We start from the raw sequence: 17107 nt of genomic DNA on the forward strand, positions 1-17107 counted from the left end.
TTGATAACATGGGTCTCGCCACCACCGGCAGGTATGTGGGATATCCCACGACACATAATGTCTCGTGGCTAGAAACACTATTGGTAGCCAAAGTAGCTTTTTGTTTGTTTATTTAACTATTTGTTTTTAATTGTATTTCGATTTTGATGTGAGATATCCACAGACCGAATAAATACAAGTCGAAAACTGCCTTTCCATATCATCCTCATTTGCAGGAATTGTAAAATCTGGCAGCGTCAACTCCAAGTGCTGCCACAAGTAATACAGCATTGAAGAGAGCCATCATGTAGAAAGGAGCACCCGTCGACCACTTGTCAAAGAGAAAGCCTCCTAGTTTGGTGAGGAGCAAGATTGCAGCGCCACCGCACCAGCTGTATACGCCAGCGATAGATCCCTTGAGGCGAACGCGGGACACTGCTGGCGACTGTCGTATCGTTACTCCCCCCTGCTCAGCCCCGTCGGCTGGAAGCAACGGAGCTCTTTCGTCCCCTGAGGCGTGAGTTTGCTCCTCCGGGATTTGGGCACTGGCGGGCAAATCCACAGTCAAGACGCCGCGGCCAAGTGAACCAAGACTGCAAACGATGCAGCCAATCTGGCTGATTCCCAGCATTGCCGCGACCAGGAACACCCATGGGCCCCCGCCACGACCATCTACATCCTTGAACTCGGGACTTTGGAGCCTCGCAAACAGGATATACCCAATTATGCCAAAACTTGTAGCTACAACGACGGGCACATTGAACTTGACCTTTGCTGTCGCACGACTGGCTAGATACCCAAATATAGGGGCACAAACAAGTCCGAACAGCTGCGCAACACCGGTGAGAATTGATGCCAAGACATACGCGGCTCGGCATTCTTTCTTCAGCTCCGGTGACGGGTCGTGAGGTGAGCCCTGGCAGAAACCATTGCGGATGAAGTATGTGTTGATGAAAAGCGGGATGAATAGTGAAATGGCAACTGTCGATGCGCGGGCCACAAACCCACCGAGGTAGCCGAGACCGATCTGAGGATCTACAAAGCCAAGGCGAACCGAGTCTTTGAGAAGCTGGCCGTAGGGGAGGTATCTCTGTTATTTGTATTAGCAAGGTCCTTGGCAAAATGCCAAAACCCAAATGTCAGGGGCCTTACATCTTGTACAGAAGGTTGCCCGGCTCGGCGACACTGTGATCTTCGACGGCGCAAAGAGGCTGCCTGAGACAAAACGCGGTCCCCTTCATTTTCATCATCACAACGTGAGCGACCAAGGAGCATCTGCCAGCCCTTGCCTTCCTCCCCTTTTATTCCGCGCAAACCCCAAGCCACGAAGCCAGCCACACAGAAAGCAACGGCGGCAACAACATAAAACGAGTATGTCACTGCCTGGGCGGGCGTGGTACCTTCAACGTGCCCAAATCGCACCGGGAGTGGCAAGAATATCGACAGTGCTACGAGAGCGCCGCAGCCTGTAAAGAGACCGACAAGTCCTGCGAGGGCCGAGGGTTTGGCCGCATCGCCCTTGTCTGCATCCGACAGGTGAGCAGTTGCTCCGTTTGCGGAATTGTCCACCCCGCCTTCTTGCTGTGCAGCAAACCGCTCCGGTGTAATGGTGACCTGTGACTCTAGGGAAAGTGCTACACTGTCTCGCGAATTGTGCGAAGGCTTCTTTGACCGGTCGCTCTCGTTCTCGGAATAGTCGGCATCGTCGGTTAAGGGAGGCAGGATTGCAGTCACCATAGTGGCCCTGTATATTTGGCAAGATAAACATGTTGTCAGCGTGCGAACTCTTACACACAGACACACACACACACACTCTCTATCTCTCTCTCTCTTTCTCTTCTGACGTCTAAAACTCACGCAGATGTAGCTCCTATAGCAAACAGAATCCTCGCCAGGAGGAGCTGCGGATAGACATTCTGAGCCTGGACAAACAGTACCAAAGAAGCTCCGATTATCGAGTACCCCACCACCGCAACCTGGCGAACGCCCAACCGGTCAGAGACCAAGCCCCAGGCGGGACATGCAATCAAAGCAACGATCTCATCTGCGAAGCCGAGGGTTCCGACGATGTCACCAACGCCTTCCTTGACGCCAATCAAGTCGGTGATGACGAAGGACAAGCTGCTATTGAGGAACACTAGGAAGGAGATGGAGAAGAGAGATATTCCGAGAAGGTACGTGACAGCCTGCCGAGTCGTTGTTGACGCGGCGAATGGCAGGCGCTGCATAATATCGGCGACCGAGATCATTATGTTAATATGCTCGAGGTTACGGGTGATGCGAATTGGTTGAGTATGCTATCCTGCAACAACTGAGGTCAACAGGCTGAATGCATATCGCTAAAGGTCCCGTGAACTTAGTGTAGTGACGCGTACATGGCCATCTGAAATTGTTCCTCAATGACGATTTGATATGTAGGTACCTAAGGTAAGGTAGGTAGGCTGGTTGGTATGCACCTATGGTAAGATCCAGTACGAAGTTAGTAGGTACCTAGCTACAGGTAGGTAGGGAGGTATTATTAGCTGCCAAGCTGCCCGGTCATGGACCAATTGCGTCAGGTTTCAATTGGTGTAGCCGATTGAATCGAGTGTTTGGACAACCGGGAGCCCCTGGTTTGTATGCGGCAAAGCCGTCCTGCACCGTACCAACATAAGCCGGAAGTGCATTGCGGTGCTTTGACTGTAGTGCTTGTGTGCCTATTTACCGTCAAGCCGTACCTACCCTAAACCTTTTTAGCTCTCATCAGGCGCTCTCCACTAGCGGATCTTGTTATCACCGAAATCGGCAGGGTAAGGTAACATCACTGATCATTTCTGGTTTGTTCAAAGGGTTCATTCACTCACCGCTGGACAAAAATCCAATCTTGGCAATAATTGACTTGGAGCGAATCTTCCAGTGTAGAAATCTCGGCAGGCTGCCTTTTGTGGCTGTCAATTGGCACTTCTTATTCCCTTCGTTTTTATCCATTGGCGTCCGGGTTGGGAATTTTTTAAGTTTTCTTTTATTACATTTTATGCGACAAAGCGTGGGGCAGCAGATCTGGCTCTCTGAATTTGGTTTGCTCATTCAGACAGGCTCCATAGCTACCTACCTAGGTAGCGTTACATACATACCTACGCCTGGCAGTCTTCCAATCGCGTTTCTTCCTGACACGCGCTATAACCTCCTGTCAAATTTGGGGACTTCTAGGACTGGGCTGTATTCCTGTCGCCATGTCGGCCTCACTACCGGGAAACAGGGAACTTCCAGGCTCTCAGTATGATCTAAACACATACTGGGGCCGCGTTCGCCATGCGGCTGGCATAACGGATCCGAGGTGAGAAACATGGACAAGGCAAATCTTTGGGCGCAGGGAGGCTTGAGAAAGTTCAAAGAGCTTTTTCTGCCACCGAATTTTTGACGGGAGCCGGACCGCTGTGAATGCGTGGCCTCGAGATTGTAAAGGGTTGCCCAGTAGGAGCACAGAGCTCGACGGCAACAATAGGGAAGCGGTGTTATTTGGACGTGTATTCTGACATTCTGGCTTGGTAGGACTCTGTTTGTCGGAAAATCTGGCCTGGAGCAGGCCAAACAGGCTCTGATATCATACAAGCAGGGAAGTGTCAAAGAGATGACACCTGAGCTGTGGAAGGCAAAGAAGATTGTGGACTCGACACTTCACCCAGGTATGGGCGATCTCACAGATGCCATTCGGCTCTGGGCTGGTTGGTAATCGTTGATCTTGCACTAACCTTGTTTGTAATATGCCTTCCTTTCAGATAATGGCGAGCCGGTTTTCCTCCCCTTCCGCATGTCGTGCTATGTTCTGTCGAACTTGGTTGTTACAGCTGGAATGCTGCAACCAGGTCTCAGTGTAAGCTGCACCTTTTGAGGCATTCAACTAGCTGGCAGCAGCGAAAGACGACTAATCTGACACTTTGCAAACGGTACGATGACAGACCACGGGAACAGTTGCCTGGCAAGTAGTTAACCAGTCTCTCAACGTCGCTGTCAACAGCGCCAACGCCAACAAGTCCTCCCCTCTTACCTTTTCCAAGCTGGCGCAATCTTACTTTCTCGCAGTAGGAGCCTCATGCTCTGTTGCAGTCGGGCTCAACAGCCTTGTCCCGCGCTTGACCTCGCTCAAGCCCTCCACGCGCCTCGTGCTTAGCCGTCTGGTCCCCTTCGCTGCCGTGGCCTCGGCCGGTGCACTGAATGTCTTCCTCATGCGAAGTGAGGAGATTCGCCGGGGTATTGACGTGTTCCCTGTGCTTTCAGAGGCGGACAAGGCCAGGTTGGCGGCCGAGGGCAAGGCCGAGAGCGAGGTTCAGAGCCTGGGCAAGAGCAAGGTCGCGGCCAAACTGGCGGTCGGCGAGACGGCGTTGTCAAGGGTGCTGAACGGCTCCCCCATCATGGTAATCCCACCGCTGGTGCTAGTGCGGCTGCAAAAGACCGAGTGGCTCAAGAGGAGCCCAAGGTTGACGTTGCCTATCAATCTGGGGCTCATCTTGGCAACCAGTTACGCGGTACTCCCGCTTGCGCTGGCAGCTTTCCCGCAGAGACAGAAGATCTCGGCTGAGAGACTTGAGGAGGAGTTCCACGGGCGTGGAGGAGAGGGCGGTATGGTCGTGTTTACGAGGGGATTGTAGTTGGGGACCACCGCCTCTTTGTCCGATGGACTTGACGCTGCCACCCACCGCCTCTTTCTGGGCTTGACTGAGTTTCCGCTTACCTCACCTACCCTGAACCTACCACAACCTAGACACTGCTATCCCCTAGATTGCTGAGTTATTTATGTTAGCCTTGTAGACTTTGGCGCATTGCTAGTTGGTTGCGTACATGGTGCGTACTGAATAAACTATAGATGGGACGCAACTGAAGCAGTTTTTGTACTCAAATCAACGGTCAATAGCTTGAAGTCCGAGCAGTTTGCTAGGCGAGTCGTGCAGTGCCTTGATGTTGAATCGATTGTTTCGATCGTAAAAAGATGGCTCACTAGCCAAAAGATTGAGTGGCGGGCCTCTCGCTACAAAGCGTTCCCTGGTGTCCTGGATCGAAGCGAAAGATGGGGTTTTGTTTCACACCGGATGAGCTTTAAGAGTAACATTGGGTGTCTCAGTATAGACTCTCGAAAATACTCCCAAACGGAATCCCTTCTACCAAACTTCGTTTCCAGTTTAGTGCTAGGCTAATACCTAGGTTCCCTGGGTGGCTTAATCTGGAAGCCCCGTTCTCACATGGGAAGGTGTTCGGCCACTGTCAGAGGCGGGCTGTTTTGCAGGCTTCGGACCAGTCCCGATTCACGTCGGGTACGTAGAGATCCTTGGTATATTGGGCTGTACTCAAGGTACCTGCGCCCTATCTGTCAGAACAAGACGAGACCGGCTTAGGGTGTACCCCGTATGGTTTCTCTGATCGTCCCGTCAGATTCGAACCATGTCCACTTGCTGCGAGCGACATTTTACTGTGCACGTAAACACATCATAGGTATACATACTACCTCGGATACTTGGGTCAATAAGCGAAATCCCTGCCATACTGCTTTTGCCAACCAACTGCTTTCTTGTCAGGGGACATACCAACACTTTAGCGGTATGCTTTCTTTTCTCACGATTTGCGCTCAAAATGGATGGGATGATAATCGACTGATTGCCACACCCGATAGATTTTTCTTCGTAAAATAAAGGCCCACCGTGTAGAAAAGCATGTCTGAATGGCAATCCTGTTTCTCTGCCCACCTGTTCGAGCTGGCGTCGCAGGGGGCAGAGACATGGGGCCCCTCGTCCCCTCCATCTTTTTGTGCTTCTTTTGTTATCCCTTCTTTCTGGATGGACCACAAAGACCGCAAAACAGAAAAGAATCGGGCGACCCACAAAACGACAAAGGAGCGTGCTGCCAATGCATCCATTGATAGGGCGCAGGAGGGGGTAAAAGGAACGGTACCCGTATCTTTCGTAGCATCGTACTTTTCGTAGTCGCAATTGAACATGCTTGTCCTGTCTTGGGTGGCCCTGGGTACTTGTCTAATCTAGACCTAGTAAGGTAGGGTACGGACCTTAAGTAAGGTGTGGTGTGGTATATAACTGTTGCTGTAAATTGCTCTACGCCGTTTAAACAATCTGACGTGAGGTGACAAAAGATGTACGGACTGCTGGTATCTGCACATCTATTAGTTCTAGTTCTAGTTCTAGAATGGGGGGTTCTTTTTCCCCTTCCCCTTCCCAAATGAACACTCGTTCAAAGACAAGCTTTTCACAGAGAAGAGATATATTATCCGAGTTAACTAATTATATCCATAATGTGTTGATAACACCATATAATACGCCGAAAACAAGCTTGTACGTAGTTCGTGGTATCAATCAATACTCGGAGTCACTCTGTAGGTAAATCCTGACGGGGCTACTGTCAGTCTTTGGCCCGCGGCAATAAGTGACGGAACCTGGCCGCGGATTGCTACGTAGTGGAGGGGCGGGGCTTTTTGCGTTGCGGGGTCCAGTCTGGTACAGTATGTCCATGGAAAGCCTACCGTACAGTGCCTTAATGTTCTGTTCGTTTTCTCGAAGTCTTGTGTAAACATCGATGAGCTACAGTACCCGGCAAGCAAGGAACTAAGTCCATTCACCGGTAAATGGTTCAGGTTGTGTTTGTTTTCATCCTCTGAACTCTGATGACGCGAACTGTCCCCGGCCGGTTTGGTTTGCGTTCGTGCGTGTGGTTGTTTTTCTTTCTTGTTGTTACTTTTTGTTCCTTTTCATGACCCCATCAAAAACAGCAATCTGACCTGACCACATTTGGGGGTTAAATCATGATATCAGGGGTAAAGAGCCCGGGGACGCACTGTATGGACAAGGACGTTTGACAGGGCAATTCGGCTGATATTGTACGTCCGTCCGTGTTGGTCTGATATTCACAGGCACCCCGGCTCATATTCGATACATACAGTAGCCGGCGAACCGGCATACCACAGCAGCGTCGCCCATGCTGAAATTTGCGTGGTAGCCAAGAGGCTTGCTGCCGGTATTCTGTAGCTAAGAGCACATGTGGGAATAATAGCGTTTCGGGACGGGCTTGACCGCCATGCTACCGTACAGCTCAGAAAATGCAGCATGACAGCTTGTCCACTTGTAATTGTCTAGAGCTTGAATTATTATTTTGAGCATGGTCAAGCAGCGAGCAGTTCGAAAGAAAGCTGTGGAGTGCGGCCAGCCGCTCGTCTGATTACAGTAATTTGAATGCCTAACAAGCCTCAGTACTCTTGCAATCTTGATACGTACCTAGGTACCTTGCCTACCTTAGCAGCTTTAGGTATGGCCCCTGCAATGGGTGCCCTGGTGCAGATCGATCGGTAGACAGACATTATTATTAGAGGGAGCACACGCCCACTACGTCCCATGGGCAACTGAAAACAGGGGCGATTGCTTCAGCCCAGACGCAAATTCGCTACGGTGGATCAAGGCACTTGTTTTGTTAGTCTTCTCGAAAAGCAACCCCTTTGCAATACTATTTGGAAACAAAGATGAGGAGGCTTGGGGGGAGCAAGATCCTGTGCCTCACAAGCCCCCACAGCCATCTTTCATCCATGCAAAAAGCCTTCCCTGCTCAGCACCAGTCCGGAAGCGCCAGAGACGGCGCTATTCCCGAAAGAGTGTTTTTGGTTTTGACGACGCACTGCCAAATATTGCTCCTTTTTCTCTACGTTATACAGCACTGTACGGATATGTATGTATGCCTTTTGTACCACACATCATGAGCCATCCTTTTCCGAATGGACCCTTGGTCGGCAGTGGGGGTCGGATCTTCCTGTAATAGTGCATGGCCACCGGAGGGGAGGGAAACAGTAAAGCCGTCAGTAAAACGAAGAAAAAACGGCTCAGCTTGGTTCGTTTTCGTTGTTATTTCAACATGGTGTTCCCCCCCCCCCCCCCCGCTCTAACCGAAATAAGTCGTTGTTGACACGCAGCTGTCAGTGTGTACCTGTGCAGACGCACGGAAAATGGAGCCACCCCCAAAAGCCCCTATACAACCTTCATGTGGACGTTCAGCGCATCTCTGCCAGTAGTTGACCAATCATGGGTGCATACAACAGTCTTCTTGAGTCCAGGTTCCTCATGTTCGAGGCGATCGTCAGTGAGATTGTCTTTACTGCACCTGAAGAAGTGCTGCAAGTGAGCAGACTGCGATTGCAGACACCACCATTGAGATACATACTTAGGAAAAAAAAAAAAAACGGAGGCAAAATAGAAAAGAGGAAAGAAGAGAAGAATAATTAAGTCCAAAGATGTAATATAACCCAAATTTGTTGTTTTGGCTCTGTTGAGCTAATTCTTGATCAGCGCCAAAACGCATACATACCTATCTAACAAACTTGGGGCTGAGGCTTGTCAAAGTGCGCAGGTCCACTTTGCCGTTGAATCTCGCCTAGACGTGACGCACTAAAAGCGGACAGGATCAAGATCAAGGTCACGGGCGGGGACCTCGGGGCTTGCTCTGCTGTTCGTTTCCTAGGCTTCCTATCAAGCCTGTGTTTTCTCAAGTGATCCCAAGGCATATCCTCAGGCTGTCAAAGTAAATGTCCTACGTACTATTACAGTGCGTCCAAAAGCCGAGTTTTGTGGCGACGGCAAGTGGGGGTTGATGATGCGATTTTTGATTGTAATAGTAATTAAGTTGCCAACAGACGCAGGTAACCAACCTTTTTAGCAAATTGAGATTCCACTGATGTCTGGAGCCGTTTGCCGTGTCCATCATATCCAAGGTAAGGTACCTTAATTACTACCTACCTACCTATGTATGTTCCTACCCTAAACAGTTATTAGGGCCAATTAAGGCGCGCCTGGGGTGGACAGTTCCCTTGCTCGCTAGATCACGCTGTGAACTCCTTCTGACAGTGTACGGATTAGAATTATAACTGGTTACCGTCTTCACAGTACAGTAGATGTGCAACTTCTTGGCCACCAGTTGTTATTCTGAATAATGTATATTAATTCGATCCAACCATTTTTACGAAGCATGCAATCGAGGCGAGGAGTTTGCTTCCGAGGCAACACAACAAATCTGGACTGCAATGACTGTTAGTGCACACGAGAGAACTCAACATATATTAGGTTATTGATCTGGCGCGATTCACGCTCTGGTGTGCAAACGTGCGCTGGTGCCAAAGCCCTCTAAACTTCGCACTGTCCACATCTCCTGGTGCCAACGCTTTTATCTACGAATGGCAGCCCATTTTTGAGTTGTGGTAGGTATCCCCAAAGTAAGCACGACAGTCGCGGGGGCAACGGAAGAAGCGGTCACATAAATCGTGGCGCTCCATTGACCGTCCTCCACTTGCTGCTGCTAACAAACCACATTCGGATGGGGTTTGAAATTTGTAATAGAGAGAAAAAAACAAAAAAAAAAAATCAAACAAAAAACAGAAATGACTATCGATCAGCAAAAACCGTATCGGTTGCAAATCTGGATTGGTGAGGTGGAAAACAAGTCTACCCAGAACGGGTGAGCTGTAGGCTCCATGGATTGCAAGCATGGCTTGGTTGGCTTACCGCACTGGGATTTATGAAATGGTGGGTTACCTGACTCTGTTTCGCCGATGGGTGGCAAAGTTTGGCTGCTGGAGACCGCAAGGGAGGGGGTTCCTAATCTGGCTGGCTCCTCGCACAAAGCAAAGCCCGCCCAAAGCCACGAAACACATTCATGGCGACCGGCCGCTAGAACTTTACAGAGTACGGCAAAATCGCAACCAGGCCTAAATTTACAATTGACTTGCTCCAGGGTGCTCTGCACTATCTAGTAGACTAGAACTAGACCAATCTCCATCTCCCCACGGGTCTGCCGTTCTCCTCATACTTTTCGGTAGGCAGAGTCAGGATAAATCGGGTAATAGAAACAAAAGAATGTGAATGGCTTCCAGGTAACATGGCCGGGGATTGAGGGCTGAATGGAGCGGAGCGCCCACCCTGCCGGCAGCCTACTACACCGGGCTTGCAGCGACTGACTGGTGGTTGGCAAAAGTATGGTACAGTAACTATGGGATGCGAGTGAGAAAGAGTTCATTCGAAATGGCTGCGGCACGCCAATTGACCGGTGTCCCAGCCCTCCCTGTCTACAATTACAGTAGCATGGTTGGAGTGATTAGAGGTTGGATGCGCAGTCCAATCCAAATTTGATCCCATCCGAACCGAACGATGCAACAAAATCCGTGACTTGGCTTGTCGATGGGGGGAGGAGACATTTTGTTTTTTTTTTCTCTCTCTTGAGGTAGCCCACGCACTTCTGGTCTTGTCTAAAGCATTCACGCTCTAGGATTTTCACACTACACAATGATCAGTTAATTCATCAACCAAAGAAAACTGCGTCTGTTTTATTTGGCCACTTTTGTTTTGGACGTGCTTGCTGTTGCCCTTTTCACCCTCGCGTCACCCTGTGCACCTTCCTCTAATAAACGACACACCGACGTCGAGACGGGCTCCCTCCTTGGACGCTACTCGAGGGGGGTTTTTTTTTTCTCTCCCTCTATTATTTTTTCTCTGTTTTTAGGCCGGTGGCTCCCGCAGTCCCGCACCGAAAAGACCCCAAGCGGCCACAGCAAACCCAGTGCAATCCGACGCCATTCATAGGACAGTGCCTTTACTCACCACCTCACTGCTCCTCACATCTCGACGCCCTGAGAACCCGCACCTTCAACCTTTACTTGCACATCCACCTACACAACCTGTCTACACAAAAGTCGACCACCTACGAAGCCCCGTCTTACGGTTGCACGGCAATCGACTGCCCAAAGAGCCTTTGCTGGCTGCAGAAGAATGTCGACTCCAACAACTGCAACTGCGACTCACCCTCAAAGCCACTATCACTACGGCGCTCCGTTCTCCCACCCGCATCAGCACCAACAGTACCATTCGACCTCGACGGGCCAGTACGTTTTGCCTGCCCCAACAGCAACGACACGGTTGCCGCCTATAAAGAACATACACGCTCCTAAATCAGCCAACGGCCACGCGAGCCCACATGGGCCGCCGGTGACCCTATCTTCGGGAACATCGGCCACAATTTCTACATCTCGCTCCGAGTACACATCAACGGTGATGCCCTCAACTACAACGACTGCTACAATTACAAGACCTGAAGCAATGGACGCCGCAGGTCCGCGAAAAAGGAGGCGTTCAAAGGGTCCCGACTGGGATAACTTCTACAAGAATGGACTACCTCGGGAGGTCATCGTCATTGACGACGACTCAGAGCCTGAAGTCCTGTTACAGTCGACCGCCCCCGGTTCATCACGCACAATAATTAATGGCCACGCTACCCGTGCAAACGGCAACGGCCACACACATACGAATGGTGCACCCGCCAACTCCAGGAGTCAGCATACCGCCAAGAGGAGACGGCGAGACGGCGAGCCATCGGCTCACTACGACCCGGTTCATAACCGAGTTGTTGGTTCGCATACAAACACCCCAACTTCGACAATATCGAGCGATCGCACAACCTCAGCTATCGCCACCACGGCTCCGACTTCCCTAGGATCTAGTTCCTCAAATGGGCATTACGAAGATGCAAACGCTGGCCAAAAGCGTAAGAGGACAACGCGACAGCAGGCGGGTCAGGCGAAGAGAAGAGAGGCTGCTCTGTACGGCGATGCTGCCTACACTAACTACCAACCTCCGGCGAAACCCATAAAGAAGGCCCCTGAGGTCAGCGTCAGAGTCGTGCACGATGTTAGTTCTCCTGTCATCAACGTGATGTCTCGCGATAAGCATGGAATAATTGACTTGTCTAAACCGCAGCCCAACCTGAAGAACCTCAAGGTTGACGACGAAGACGGACACTACATTGTTGTACCCGATGCAGAACTCACAGAAGACTGTAAGAACTATCTCCATTTCATCTTTGGCACCACGAATGGTTTTTTTCCTGGTTGGTTAACACTAGACTTTCGCAGATCAAATGATCAAACTTCTAGGCCAAGGAACGTTTGGCAAGGTAGTTCAAGCCAGGGATCGCAGGAGAAATGAACTTGTGGCCATCAAAATCATCAGATCGGTCCAGAAGTACCGAGATGCCTCGAGGATTGAGCTGCGGGTATTGCAGACACTGAAACTAAACGACCAAGAAAATCGGAATCGATGCATCCATCTCCGAGACACCTTCGACTTCCGCGGCCACATCTGCATAGTCATGGACCTTCTAGGCCAGAGCGTCTTTGACTTTTTGAAGAGCAACCAGTTTACGCCTTTTCCTAACAGTCAAATCCAAAGCTTTGCTCGACAGCTGTTCACCAGTGTGGCTTGTGAGTTTGACGACGCCCTTCTGGTGCCCCTGATCTCCTTGGGCCCCATACTGACTTGCCCATCATACATATAGTCCTTCATGATCTCAACCTCATACACACAGATCTTAAACCCGAAAACATCCTGTTGGCTGATGCGACTTACCAGACGTTCACGTACAACCGCAAAATTCCAAGCTCATCAACGACAGTTGGCAGGACTGCAACCCAGCGCAAAGTTCTTCTGGACACAGAGATCAGGTTGATTGACTTTGGGTCTGCCACATTCCAGGACGAGTACCACTCATCAGTGGTGTCCACAAGGCATTACAGGGCTCCTGAGATCATTTTGGGCCTTGGCTGGTCATTCCCTTGCGACATATGGAGCATAGGTTGCATTCTTGTCGAATTCTTTACTGGTGACGCTTTGTTCCAGACACACGATAATCTCGAGCATCTGGCCATGATGGAGGCCGTTGTCGACCGCAAAATCGACACACACCTGGTCCAGCAGGTTCATCGCAACACAAGAAGCGGACCTAACCCAGCGACCAAGTACGTATCTAACATGTCTGGCATTTTCATACGTACCCTTCGCGACCGAGAAGCTAACAGCCACATGACAGATACTTCAAACGATCCCGTCTTGACTTCCCCTCGGTTGATACGCAACGAGCCTCGAAAAAATATGTGAAGGCTATGAAGAAGCTTCCAGTATGTTTTCGTCCCTACCTCCCTACCTCTTGCAGACATCTACAAGGTTAATATATGTTGACATGTTGTGCAGGATATCATTCCATGTCAGAACACATTTATGAAACAATTCCTCGATCTCTTGACCAAAATATTCGTATACGACCCAGCTCGCCGTATCACGGCCAAGGAAGCCCTGCAACACCCTTGGTTTAGGGAGGTTGCACACCCAGATGACGGTTCCGAAGCGGCCAGGATCCGGGCTGAGAGAATGAGCAAAAACGAGCTCCACACGAGGCAAGCCGAGCGACAAGATTAACTGTGGAGGTAATCCGAGGCTACGAACTCATGGAAGAGGATCAGTATAGGCTACTTTTCTTTTCACAGTAGAGATAAATTGCTCTAAAGACTTTGGCAACTTTGTCACGTTGTGTATAAGGGAAGCACGTCCAGAGGCGATGGATCACTGTTGGCAAGCCCCTAATCTTGCTCTGTTTTGTGCTCCTCTGGGTTGGAAGATGAAGGACAACAAAAACTTAGGATTTTTTTTTTATTTTTTTCTTGGCGGGTTTCTTTGCTTGTTTGCGGGCGTGCCTGAAATGTGACCGCAATCGGTGGAGTTGTTTGGGGACTGGTTTTCTTGTTATTTTTCTTGGGAATACAGTCTTGTTAACTATGGAGTAAAGGTGAATGGCAGGAGAAATTGGGTTATTCATCAGCAAAGCGGCGGGAATCCACCTAACTAGGGATTCTCTTAGCTCTAGGCCAACATTGTCAGCCATGTCGATACGAGACCGAGCGCTCATTCAGCGAAGGCATATACTACTACATCATAAACCCAGACCATCCATCACTCTTTGAACTTTCAAGAATTCCAAGACAGACATCACCAAGCCATCCGATCAAGGGTCATGGCGAAGGAATTAGCTGTGATGGATGGCCGATTTGCCTTGCCCAACTTATTCGTGCTTCATTGCAACTATCCCCGAGTGCTCTAGGGAAAACGCCAACAGTTGGTTCGTTTTCAGCAGGGCAGATCACCCAACACCACCGTATGCAAAAGCTCTGAGCAAGCTTCGAGACCGGTGTTCGGGCATGCCAAGGTTGCAGGAAATCGCCAGCAATGATATAACGTTAACATACAGGTCCCGATAGGATACTGCGGCTGCCGTGGATTTGTCGACAAAGAACGGAGACACAATGCCTTTCATCTGTGACTCTGAAGAAGACCAAAGGCCGGTCGCTTTGGACAAAGATGAAGTTGATCTTTGTCTCGGCATGTAGTCCAGGTCCAGAAGACGAAGACAAAGCAAACACCCACAAGTTGCAAAAGCTTTTAAGGCAGTGCGATAGAACCACCAAGCTCCATAGCGACAATATGTTATGAACATTTTACAATCGGAAAAAGAGTGTTAGTGTGAAAGACATACCGCATATCAATACACACATACATACACATACCCATTTACACCTATATATACGGGCATCCCCGAAGACATCGAAGCACCTGGGCATTGTCTTGTGCAGTCTATACCCGCCAGTCCGACTGCTTCAAGCCTTCAACGAGAACTCGGTAATTGCTAAGTTGCACCGCCGCCTTTTCAACAGCGGCTACTTTGGACGGCTGAAGAGGAAAGAGACTCAAGGACAAGAAAGATGGCGAAGGACGCGCAAGACGTGTGGACACTGAAGGAGAAGGAGGTCGCCATATTTACGAAGCTCTTGATGCTGCCACCGCGACACGTGCTGGAGTATGGCTGGCCGTCGTCAAAATGGCTGGAGAAACAGGAATTCAAGATAGAGAACGGATTCGAGGGCGAGAAGGGCGGCTGGTACCGCCTGCCGAAGCGCCTGGAGCGAGACATGTCGACCATCCGACAGATGCGGGTCCTCCTAGCCGAGGCCACGGGCTTCCAGAAGCACAAGGTGCTGCCGCCGCGGGTCGATGTCTGTTGGGTCCATCGAAGGCTCTCGCCCTATGTCATCCACGAGGTCTTTGAGTGCCTGGCGGAGGAGGTGACGTTCAAGACGGACGTGGTCCGCAGGAATCGCGGCGTCGAGCAGACGGCGGCGCTATCCGAGTTTGTGGACCGCATGACGGGCATCAACAGCCTCTGGTTGAGCGAGGAAGAGTTTGATGAGACTTTCTGCGAACACCCCGAGGGAGAACATGGGGCCGAGTCTTTATCCGAGGCCAACCGGTTCCTGCCGCTGCTCAATGCCATCCCGAGGAGGACACGGGACAAGCAGGGGCGCAGAGACCGCAGCAAGCCACGATCTCGGCGCAGCTGCGAAGCCTGCGTGCTCGCCTTTGTTGGTGCGCGGGGGAGGTTGCTGTCGGACCTGCGAGGCCACCTGTTGGCGCGATCTCGGGTCGACAAGAAGAAGCCTAGATTGCTACGCTTTGTCGATGCTTGGATACACCACTCTGGCAGCACACGTGCAAAAGAGCTGATCCTCGAGAGCGGAGACCTGGCGGATCAAATCGAAGCCGTCTTGCGCCGCGATGGGGACGAGCAACGCCGGATTCGGCGAAGCAAAAAGGCACGCAAGTCCAAGGGCCGGTCGGGTCAGGGGAATTCAGCAGTAACCACGGATAGCGAAAACAATGGGCTGATTGGACCGGAGCTCGCCGACTCGGGCGTCAGGCCACATTGGCTGACAGAGAGCCGTGTGTCCAGGAAGTCTACTACAAGACCGCAAAGAAATCGAGAGTTTAGGAATGGCTTTGCGGACGATTCATTTGACAAACATTACCCCCAGAGGGTTGACGGCTATGACTGTCGTCAATACGTACCTACAGCCCCCGTTGTGTCGGACCCCATCGTCGGTGGGTATGTAGCGCAGCAGGAGCACTACGGTATTGATAACGATTATTATCACAGTGACTACTATGCCAACCCTTATGGCTACAGTCACCAGGGGTACGCCGGCCAAAGCGAAGATGAACCTGCCTTCAGCGATGATGACTACGACGGACAGTACACTCAGATAGGAGAGAACAGGCGCGCCGGTAAAGCTAGCAGCAGGATACAGTCGGCTGTCCCTGCTGCTGGGAGAAGGGAATCTGTCATTGCGTCCGTCACACATCTGGATATCGCCTCGATCCGCCAGCCCGAGGAACACGACGATGTCAAACTGGACGAGAACCAGCAATATGTTGGTCCGCGATCGCACTGGCGTCTACCGAATAAGAAGGAGGAGGAGGAGGCCGCTGCCGATGAAGAGATGGAGCACGACGAGACTTGGGACGTCCAGACAAGACTGCGAGAGTGGAGCTCTCGGCGTCAACTACGCCCAGAGACTGCCGTGCCATCTGACAACAAGCCGACGTTGGTATCTCAAACAAACTCTGGTGCTGATGATCACAAATCCACTTCAGCAAGCCACAAGGGGGTATATGAACCCTCCTCAAACAGGACCATGACGAACCTGAGCGCCATCGTGCCACCTCTCAAGCTGCGGGGCACCGGCGCTGCTGCTGAACTGGACGAGGACGACGGATACGAGTCGGACTCGTGGCGATCTGCGTCCGTCATGACCTGGGCCCAGAGCAGCCAGCAACCAGCAGCATCGACAGACGTGCCACCCGTGCCTAGGATACCGTCCCAATATAAGGAGAGGCGCCATTCGAGGTCGCAGCACAGCGTCATCCGCAGCAGCTTCTACCAGCAACAGAGCGCGTCTTCGATATACTCGGATAACGACACGGCATCCACGGCTTCTTCGGTCACGGTCTACACACGCATCGACAACAACAACAACAACAACAAATCGGACTCGACGCATCTGCCCATCCCTTTCAGAGACCCATTTGCCTCAGCCCAACAGAGCAGCGGCCGCGCCATGTCCATGGTGTCGAGGTCTCGGTGAGAACCCCAGTTCCGCCGAGGGCTGGCGACCATCGTGACAGGCGCTCAGCCAAAGCAACCATGTAAGTACCGGTACATTTGATCATGTGCGCAAGACATGCGCGTTGCCATTGAGGTATGTTGTGATTGTTGAATTACATGTTAGGTATTCCTACTTTGATAATTTGGATCAAGTCCTTATTCTTGTTTCTCTCACACTGTGCACCCGCGAAAGCACTGTGGTCCCACTCGTGGGGTGTTGTTTGCTGGTCATGTCTAGGGAGGGGTCAGTCTTTGTCGACTACTCCGTACCTACCTTAGATGATACCTTGCCTAA

The 17107-nt window shown here is 51.1% G+C and overlaps 4 protein-coding genes across 4 annotated transcripts; 3 read left to right on the forward strand and 1 right to left on the reverse strand.

Annotated features, from left to right (window-relative positions):
* Positions 1–37: 37 nt before the first annotated feature.
* Positions 38–2937, reverse strand: MGG_05309 (uncharacterized protein). The gene is made up of 3 exons (XM_003712823.1): positions 1837–2937; positions 1132–1723; positions 38–1069 (listed from the first exon to the last, which is right to left on the reverse strand). Exons 1-3 carry the CDS (start codon positions 2226–2228, stop codon positions 206–208), a joined length of 1848 nt encoding a protein of 615 aa, XP_003712871.1. The 5' UTR covers positions 2229–2937; the 3' UTR covers positions 38–205.
* On the forward strand, positions 2753–4906 carry MGG_05310 (sideroflexin-5). Its single transcript, XM_003712824.1, has 4 exons — positions 2753–3295; positions 3511–3644; positions 3738–3832; positions 3918–4906. The coding sequence occupies exons 1-4, from the start codon at positions 3192–3194 to the stop codon at positions 4605–4607; spliced, it is 1023 nt and encodes a 340-aa protein (XP_003712872.1). The 5' UTR covers positions 2753–3191; the 3' UTR covers positions 4608–4906.
* Positions 4907–9660: 4754 nt separating this feature from the next.
* On the forward strand, positions 9661–14456 carry MGG_16904 (CMGC/CLK protein kinase). Its single transcript, XM_003712825.1, has 6 exons — positions 9661–11675; positions 11745–11823; positions 11900–12247; positions 12322–12781; positions 12853–12940; positions 13014–14456. The coding sequence occupies exons 1-6, from the start codon at positions 10761–10763 to the stop codon at positions 13236–13238; spliced, it is 2115 nt and encodes a 704-aa protein (XP_003712873.1). The 5' UTR covers positions 9661–10760; the 3' UTR covers positions 13239–14456.
* Positions 14441–17054, forward strand: MGG_16905 (uncharacterized protein). The gene is made up of 2 exons (XM_003712826.1): positions 14441–15753; positions 15805–17054. Exons 1-2 carry the CDS (start codon positions 14576–14578, stop codon positions 16790–16792), a joined length of 2166 nt encoding a protein of 721 aa, XP_003712874.1. The 5' UTR covers positions 14441–14575; the 3' UTR covers positions 16793–17054.
* Positions 17055–17107: the final 53 nt, after the last annotated feature.

This window comes from Pyricularia oryzae, chromosome 3 (assembly GCF_000002495.2).
Source record: "Pyricularia oryzae 70-15 chromosome 3, whole genome shotgun sequence".
NCBI classification, from domain to species: Eukaryota; Fungi; Ascomycota; class Sordariomycetes; order Magnaporthales; family Pyriculariaceae; genus Pyricularia; species Pyricularia oryzae.